This window comes from Dipodomys ordii, unplaced genomic scaffold (genome assembly GCF_000151885.1).
Source record: "Dipodomys ordii isolate 6190 unplaced genomic scaffold, Dord_2.0 Scaffold159, whole genome shotgun sequence".
In the NCBI taxonomy this organism is placed as follows: Eukaryota; Metazoa; Chordata; class Mammalia; order Rodentia; family Heteromyidae; genus Dipodomys; species Dipodomys ordii.
In genome coordinates this window covers 490,473-499,961 of record NW_012267375.1, presented here as the reverse complement: position 1 = coordinate 499,961, position 9,489 = coordinate 490,473, and the positions used below count along the sequence as shown (strand labels likewise).

Here is a 9,489-nt window from a genome sequence, read left to right as displayed (position 1 = left end):
GCTGCCCAGTGCCAGTGTGTGTCCCGAGGCTGGAGATGGCCACGGGGCAGAGCCACGCCAGCCACTGACCCATGTGCACACTCTCCCTCATCACCCACTGCCCCGCTGCTCCCTCCCGGTCCTGGGAGGCGCCCTCCCCCCGCCCCCCACCCGCTCACGCCACCCCCTTCCTGTCCCTCTTATGCCCAGGAAGGGCAAGCATCTGTCCCCCGTGACCCCCGCCCAGCTCCACAGTAAGCAATGGACACCGCACTGGCCGGATGGCGGCCTTGGGGTCTCCGGAGACCGGAGTCTGCAGACGGCTGGCTACTTTCCATCTGGGTGGCCACTGGAGACCACGGGCAGGGACTCTACCTCAGTCAGGTCTTGCTGCCCGGGCCTGGAGAGCAGCCAGGGAGAGCACGCCAGCCTGCAGCCCCCAGTGCCCGGGCCGAGAGGCAGGGGGATCAGAGCCCACAGAGCACCCTGCACGCCCTCCAGGGGCAGGCCCAGGGCCAGCCATGGACACGGACGGGAGCGGTCCAGGACGGGGAGACCGGCACCCACCAGGCAATGCCACGCAGACTTGCTGCTGGCTCCCCGACAAGAGGTCTGGAGCCCCCAGGAGCGGCCGCGTTTCCCAGCGGGAGGAGGCAGAGCAGAGGGGCTGTGGCCCAGGCTTGCACGCCGGACCCACGTGTGACATTTCACGAGACTGCCCTGAGCCCGGCCACCTCTGTTCCCTCCAGTGGGGCAACCTCAGACCCACAAATGAGGCCGTTGTGATTCTCACACGTGTTGGGTGGTTTTCCACGCAGCCGTCCCCAGGGCCCACGCGCTGCAGAAGCTCCATCGCCTCTCTCCAGCTGGGGCGGAGTTTGTGACCCACACCCAGGGCAGAGCAGGGGCTCTGGCTCTCTACTGAGCTGCTGCAGAGTGGGTTCTCTGTTCGGCTCATGGCTCACCATCTCCGAATCTGTTACAAAGGAAACTCATGCTATCCGGAGACCCCGCCTAGCCCCTGGGGGACCAGCCGGTACTGCCCTCTGTCCATCCGTGGATTTATTGCCACTTCCTGCTCTGGGTCCTCCGGTCTCCGCCCCCACACGGACTGCATGACCTGCTCGGTGTCCTCCGGTCTCCAACCCCATGAGGTCCACATGACCATCACTGGGTCCTCCATTCTCCATAGCCATGAGGTCCCCATGGCCTGCTCCGTGTCCTCCAGTCTCCACACTCCAGGCCATCTATGCTTTTCTCCCGAATTACCTCCGAGGAGTTTGGTTGCTTTGCTTTCCCTGCGTTTCCTGCACGAAAACATCTGCCTGCCACTTGAGATAATGATCCTGCCGAGCCCATGGTTGGCAAGGACCAGTGATTCAAACATGGTGTCTTCTAGAAACATCTAGAAGCCATAACTGACCCATTCTCTAGAGCCTTGGGGCTCAGTGGGGGCGGGCAGGCAGCTTCGGGGTGCCTCTTTCTGGGTTTCCTATCCTCGTCCGCTTGTCCTCTCTGTGTGCAGTAGCGCTGACCGGGCCAGTGGAGGTCAGCCACAGTGCAGCGCTGCCCTCCGAGGTCTCGGAGCATGCTGGGCTCGGCTGCATGCACACCTGCCTTGCTCTACTTCACGTACTCGCTGCATTGTTGGTTCCACCAAACGCCTCTGGGAAGCGGATGAAGCGGGCCTCCGCCACGCTTCCGCCACGCACACACAGCCGCCCATCAGGAGCCTCAGCGGCATGAGGACCGTGAGCCTCAGCCCTGCCCATGGCCCCTCCACTTCCAGGGGACTCGGCCTCCAGTGGTGCCTGGGCCCCAGGAAGGACAATTCTCAGAGCAGGGGCACGCCAGCTGTGTGTGGGGCGGGGCGGGGCACGGCTGCTCCCGGGCTCCCCAGCCTCCCGAGCGAGGCCAGCATGACCAGTCCTCCAGGCAGCGGAACACATCTATTTATTTGGGCAGAGAGGATTTTTCGGGAAATGAGAAGTGGACAAAATTGTTTAGTCTTCTATCCGTCTGTTGGCTCTGGGAGAGGCCAGGATGCTGAGCCACGAGCTGGGTCAGCGTCTGCGGGAGCCCTGCGTCTGGAACTTCGGTCCTCTCCCGGGGCTCCTGGCCAGCGCCCCCGGGCCATCTCCTGGCCTGGACGCGCTCCGGCCTGCCTATGGACATGAAAGTGTGTGGGACTGCAAACTCACGAAGTGTGCCTCGTGTGCACTCATGTGGCACAGATCTGGGTTGCAAGGCGGTGTGGGCATGCACGTGTGCACACTGGAGCATCCAGCACCCTTAGGAAGGCTCCTGGTGGGCATCCGGCCCCGTCCTGAGCTGGGCAGCTCTTCTGGACACTGACTTGCTTTGCAGGCCCTGAGCCTCTCCTGCAGGTGTCTGGGCTCCTGACCACTCCGAGCAGGGTGGCCAAGGGGAGAAGGAGCAGCTGGGGTCCACGCTTGGGCCCTGCCGGGTTCCCCCCTCAAGGATGCATGGCGTGAGATGCAGGGCTCACTCATTTGGCTCACAGGCAGACCCCACACTCAGCTCAGCGCAATCACACTGGGCAGCAAAGCCAGGCCCTCCTGGTGTTGCCCGCAGCGTCCGGCTGGGAGGAAGCTCCCCGGTGGGCTCTGGCCCGGTGGAAACAGCCCAGCACAGGGCAGGCTCACAGCAGCAAGGTTGCTTTGTTTTTCAGCACAGAGAGCACCACACACTGACCACATGACAGAGCACCACACACTGACCACGTGACAGAGCACCACACACTCACCACGTGACAGAGCACCACACACTGACCACGTGACAGAGCACCACACACTGACCACGAGACAGAGCACCACACACTGACCACATGGCGAAGCACCACACACTGACCACGAGACAGAGCACCACACACTGACCACGAGACAGAGCACCACACACTGACCACGTGACAGAGCACCACACACTGACCACGTGACAGAGCACACCACACACTGACCACATGGTGGAGCACCACACACTGACCACGAGACAGAGCACCACACACTGACCACGAGACAGAGCACCACACACTGACCACGAGACAGCACCACACACTGACCACGAGACAGAGCACCACACACTGACCACGAGCAGCACCACACACTGACCACGAGACAGCACCACACACTGACCACGAGACAGAGCACCATGCTCTGGCAATATAGCACCACAAAAGGGAACAGAAGCCGGGCCTGACTCGGGGCCGCAGAGCCGCCCTCTGCCCGAGGTGTGGGAGTCCTGCCTCTCCCCACAGCAGGCGGCCACAGAGCCCTTGCAGTCTCTGCCTCGGGAGTCACAGGGCCTCACCTCCGTCCCCACCACCAGGTGTGGGGCCGGGGCTCCCTGCCCCCCATGCCACCCAGGGCCACCCAGGGCCACCACATAGCAAGTCCTCCCGGGGCCCTGCGCAGAGGGCTCCCTCTGTCCCCACGAGCACAGCCGTGCGAGGAAGCAAGGCCGGCTGCAGGCTGGGGGCTCGGGGAGGGCCGGCAGGAGGGTGGGGCTGCCGTCTGTCCAGTGCTCCTGGACATCAGGGAACTCCCAGGGAGAGCGGCCCCCTGGCCCCGTCCACTCTGCCTGGCTCCCGGCCCCAGGGTGCGGGCCGGGGGGCGGCGTCCTGCGCAGAGACTCGGCCCTCCAGAACTCGGGGTGCTCCGATGTCTTGGATGCCAGGCACTGATTTTGCAATTCTCCAGTGTTTACAGGCGCTCTTCCGCCGCCCCACTGTAAACATGCCGCCCGGCCCCCGCTGCGTAACTGCGGTTTGGAAAGACAGACCTGGCTCTCCAGAGCACGGACTTCCAGACAGCAGTGACGGGGCGGCCCCACCCTGCCCGGCCATCACCGCAGACCCCGGCAGCCCCAGCCTGGCGGGGCAGGGCAGCCCTGGGTCTCATCCTCGCCCCCTCATGCGGAAGACAGGAGCTCTGAGGGCCTGGCTGGGCCATGGACATGTGTGTGTGTGTGCACGTGCGGGTGTGCAGGTGTATGCAAATGTTCCCAGGGTGCCTTTGCCAGCCTCTCTGCTCTCTACAGAACACTGTGTGTGTGCATTTCTGGAGTGTGTGTGTGTGTGTGTGTGTGTTCCTGGGGTGGCAGGGGACTCGTGTGTGCCCCAGCATGTGTTTCTGTGCTCTGATGGTCCTTCTTCGGTCTTCTCTGGCCCTCCTGTGCCCAGGGCAGTGAAGGTCACGGTGGACGCAGCCCGAGGGTCACAGATCTGTCTGTCCGATGCTGGGTCCCAGGCAGTGGCTGGGCTGGGGGCGGGGCGGGCTCCTCCTGAATAAAGGCTCTCGCCAGCTGCTGCCGAGCGAGGAGGCTCCCAGACCTCGTCCTGAGAGGCTGAGCTGGGCCAGGGCACAAGATTGCCAGGCAAGAACCTGCGTGCTTGGTGGCTGAGGCTGATGAGCAGGCCGCTGCCGCCCGGCCGTCCGCTCTGCGCCCCAGCCCCGGCCTCCCGGCCCTGCCTGGAGCTGGGCTGTGCAGGGCAGAGGCGGGGCCAGGCTGCCCGACCCTCTCCACAGGACACTAACCAGCGCTCAGCGCAGCCAGCCTGGGAAGTGGGTCACGTAGAGGACTCTGGGCTCTGAAGCCCGAGGAGCAACAGCGGCCAAGAGACCCTGTGGGGCCTGAGTGGGGCCGCAGAGTCCCGCCCGGCCTGGCCCTCAGGACATCCGAGCCCCCCCTACCCCCACCATAGCCCTGCGACCCCCTTCTTCCTGCCACAGTCCTGCAACCCGAGCTGGTCCTGTGTGTGTGTGTGTGTGTGCTTGTGTGTGTGCAGTTATGTGTGCTCAGCTCTGCTCACTGGCCATGTGTGTGTGCACAGTTATGTGTGCTCAGCTCTGCTCACCAGTCATGTGTGTGTGTGCACAGCTATGTGTGCTCAGCTCTGCTCACTGGCCATGTGTGTGTGTGCACAGCTATGTGTGCTCAGCTCTGTTCATGTGTGTGTGCAGTTATGTGTGCTCAGCTCTGTTCATGTGTGTGTGCAGTTATGTGTGCTCAGCTCTGCTCATGTGTGTGTGCAGTTATGTGTGCTCAGCTCTGTTCATGTGTGTGTGCAGTTATGTGTGCTCAGCTCTGTTCATGTGTGTGTGGTTATGTGTGCTCGGCTCTGTTCATGTGTGTGTGCAGTTATGTGTGCTCAGCTCTGCTCATGTGTGTGTGCAGTTATGTGTGCTCAGCTCTGCTCACCAGTCATGTGTGTGTGTGCACAGTTATGTGTGCTCAGCTCTGCTCACTGGACATGCGTGTGCACAGTTATGTGTGCTCAGCTCTGCTCACTGGTCATGTGTGTGTGTGCACAGTTATGTGTGCTCAGCTGTGCCCACTGGTGGCCCCACAGAGCAGATGGTCACTGTGGGGACCCGCAGGCCACGGCCAACCCTCAGAGTGGACACCTGGACGTGACCATGCCCCTCTACCCTGCCACCCGCAGGAGGAGAGGCGCAGAAGCATTCCCAGAGAAGGAAAAGAAGGACGCACAGCAGCCAGGCGGCCCGCGACGGACCGTGTGCAGAACTGAGCAGGAGCGGCACCGCCCGCTGTGGACATCAGGGCCATTCTCCCCGCGTGAGCCTTGAAGTCCAGGAGCGCACGCAGACATGGTCTGAGCCAGAGTGGAGCTGAGCTTGGGGTCCTTTCATCCCGAGGCCATGCTCTGAGCCGTCCATCAGCCCGGTCGCCAGCACACATGGAGACTGGGACCACCGGCACTTCCTGACGCCCGTACGCCAGCCGGAGCCGGAGCCGGAGCCGGAGCCGGAGCCGGCTCTACACACGCCACGGCTCCATTGGCTCAGGGCTCCCGACAGTAGAGCGGGCTGAGTGCACTGACCTGGGGCCGTGTGACCTGCGTCCATTACCGGCCCCTGAGTGTCCCGGGCCACTGCGGGACAGGGGAGGGGCCCGTGAGGGGGCCTTGCACACCCCTGAGTGTCCCGGGCCACTGCGGGACAGGGGAGGGGCCCGTGAGGGGGCCTTGCACACCCCTGAGTGTCCCGGGCCACTGCGGGACAGGGGAGGGGCCCGTGAGGGGGCCTTGCACACCCCTGAGTGTCCCAGAGCCACTGCCGTGAGGGGGCCTTGCACACCCCTGAGTGTCCCAGAGCCACTGCGGGACAGGGCAGGGGCCCGTGAGGGGGCCTTGCACACCCCTGAGTGTCCCAGAGCCACTGCGGGACAGGGGAGGGGCCCGTGAGGGGGCCTTGCACACCCCTGAGTGTCCCAGAGCCACTGCGGGACAGGGGAGGGGCCCGTGAGGGGGCCTTGCACACCCCTGCGTGGTCCTGTGCGGCCACCTGCTTATCACCGTCATGGAGGGAGAGCGGGGGTGGGGTGGGGGCTCCTGGCCTCCGGGGCGTCGGAGCAGGAGGAAGGGGCAGAGGGGAGATGGTCAGCAGGAATAGGTCCGGGGTGAGGGAGGGGTCGGCGCAGGGCAGCGAGGCCCGAGCCCTGGCCAGCTCGTCCCTGGTGCTTGCCGGACTCAAGCCATTTTCTCCTGGCCCTTATAAAAATGGAAATCTGTGGTTTGTGGAAATGTTCAGATGACGAACAACATTCCAGCTCCGGGAAGCGAGCTCGGCTCAGGGCGCAGCCGGCGGGGGTGGGGGGGTCTCTCTGAGACTCAGGGGCACTGAGGGCTGGGGAGGATCCCTGGTAAGCGTGTGGCTGCGTGGACAGAGCCCCAGCCCCGCTCTGGGGATGCTGGTGTCCCCTCTCCCCCGAGTCCTCCCGGGTCCAGCATGGCCTGCGTGGCCCTTAGCCGGCGGCCGCCTGGACCCGCTGCTGCCTGGGGCAGAAGGGCCTCATGGTGCTGGTAACTCATGCCTGAAACCCCAGGGGGGCCCGAGACCCAGGGACCGTGGCTCTGAGCCAGCCCTGGCGGGTAAATTCTTGAGATGCTCCTCTCCAATTAACCAGCTGGAGGGGAAGCACATGTTATAAGCTAAAAAAGCTAAGCAAAAGTTTAGGCCCTGAGTTGAAGCCCCAGTATCAACACAGACACACACGCACGTGTGCGCGCGCACGCACGCACGCATGTACACACACACAGGTGTCTGATCCGCAGCTGGGAAGAGCAGGCCGCCAGCTCCTGCTTGCACACACACACACGTGTCTGATCTGCGGCTGGGAAGAGCAGGCCGCCAGCTCCTGCTTGCACACACACAGGTGTCTGATCTGCAGCTGGGAAGAGCAGGCTGCCAGCTCCTGCTTGTACACACACAGGTGTCTGATCTGCAGCTGGGAAGAGCAGGCCGCCAGCTCCTGCTTGCACACACACACAGGTGTCTGATCTGCAGCTGGGAAGAGCAGGCTGCCAGCTCCTGCTTGTACACACACACAGGTGTCTGATCTGCGGCTGGGAAGAGCAGGCTGCCAGCTCCTGCTTGCACACACACACACGTGTCTGACCTGCGGCTGGGAAGAGCAGGCTGCCAGCTCCTGCTTGTACACACACACACGTGTCTGATCTGCAGCTGGGAAGAGCAGGCCGCCAGCTCCTGCTTGTACACACACACACGTGTCTGATCTGCGGCTGGGAAGAGCAGGCTGCCAGCTCCTGCTTGTACACACACACACGTGTCTGATCTGCGGCTGGGAAGAGCAGGCCGCCAGCTCCTGCTTGTACACACACACAGGTGTCTGATCTGCAGCTGGGAAGAGCAGGCCGCCAGCTCCTGCTTGCAGTGCATGCAGCCCCACCTGCACGGTGCCCAGCGTACGTCTCTAGAAGAATGTGCTGCCTCCCTGTCCAAAGAATGCCCATGCGCACAGTGACAGCCAAACAGGTACAGACAGACAGACAGACAGACAGACAAAGTACCAAGCCAGAGGGAGCGGGAGGGGAGACTGCACTGGGGACAGAAGCAGAGACAAAGCCAGAGACCTGAGAAGCAGTGAGCGTCCAGGTTGGACCCTGGCCTATTTTATCTGCCCTCTCTGGCTTGTTCCCTCTAACTTCAGCCTTCTCTGAGCCCGCCCAGGGTCAGCTCCCCAGGACTGGCCACCGTGGTGCAGCGAGGACCTGCTGCCCGGCCCGGGCATGGCTGCGTGCTCACAGATGGGACTGTGGTACTCTGCTGCTCAATGTTTGACCACACCAGGCCACTAGAATAGCAGCAGACTTCTCACCACAAACGCTAAGTGCAAGGAGAGAGTGGAAGGACATGATCCAAGCCTAGAAGGTCACAGCTGAACAACCCTTCACACCTTCCAAATACAGCAAAGCCACACAACTTCATTACAAACCTCCACTGCGGCAGACACTAAAGGATTCTGAACCACGGGGGGGGGGGGCGGCGGGAAGGAAAGAGAAAACAATAGACAGGGTTATTCTAATCAGAATACAATATGTGCATGTCTCAATTGCTGTGGGGAAACCTCGGGTCCATTACTACACACTAAAAGGAAAATGACAGGAAAGTAAAATAGTCTCTGTTGGAGGAGGAGGGAGGTATTAGCTAGAGGGGAGAGGGTGAATGAGGATAAACATTGTCACAGTAGTTCATGTTCACGCATGAAAATAGATCATGAGACCTATTAGAATTGTTTTTCAGAAGGAGGACGGGGTAAGGAAGAGTACACTCATGTGTGGAAATGTCACCACGAAACCTTATTAAAAAACTTAAAATTTAAAGTTGACAGGCTAACAACAATAAAAGTATCCACAGGCACTCTGTCCAATGGCAAGGAGAACAGAAAAACAAAAACAAAAGAAAAATCGTTACCAGGCTCAGGTGGTTCTACATAACAATTCTTAGGAGTCATCTCCTAGACAGAGACGCAGGGGCCAAGGTATGGGAAGGTCTGACATGAAAGAAACCTGAAACCTCACGGAAGAGCTAAGGAGGGGCCGGGTGGAGCCCGCTTCTGTTAGAATGCCACAGCACACCAACGCCGACTTTCCAAACTGTCCTCAAAACTCATGCAGGCCCCAAAGATTCCCACCGGAACTGGCTTGCAAACAACAGGTTCTCCAACCCTCCTGCAGGGACCGCAGGCTGGGCTTGCTGAGACTGAGCGGAGAATGGGGAAATAGAGACTAAGAGGGTTAAATGTGCGTGTGGCTAACCTACGGGACATGATGTAATCACCTGATCTCAGTGACAGAAAGCAGTGGGGGGGGGGCGGGCGAGCTGTCAGACCCTGGCCTCCCGCACTGTCCTCCTACAGCTACTTAGAGGCAACAGACATAAAAGTAATAAACAGAGAGCAGGGGGCCTGGCGGGCGGCGGCGTAGCTCGGCGCGGTGTCCCTGCAGGTTGGGACGGAGGACCGGCCAGGGAGCCCCACGCTGGCCAGCGGCCACACGGTCCGTGGAGAACGCGGCTTTTCCATGCAGGACGCCATGACTGGCACAGAGAGCAGCCTGCAGCCACAGGGCCCCACGCGGGGCGTCCCAGCACAGCGTGTCCCCACAGCCCCACGCGGGGCGTCCCAGCACAGCGTGTCCCCACAGCCCCACGCGGGGCGTCCCAGCACAGC

General features: G+C 61.9%; 1 protein-coding gene across 1 annotated transcript in view; it reads left to right on the top strand.

Annotated features, from left to right (window-relative positions):
- Positions 1 to 2,022: 2,022 nt before the first annotated feature.
- The window catches only part of Pofut2 (protein O-fucosyltransferase 2), a 22,272-nt gene continuing 14,805 nt past the window's right edge, over positions 2,023 to 9,489 (top strand). The window contains exon 1 of the mRNA XM_013032899.1: positions 2,023 to 2,183. Coding sequence (XP_012888353.1) covers positions 2,023 to 2,183 — 161 coding nt within the window. The remainder of the gene's footprint in view (positions 2,184 to 9,489) is intronic.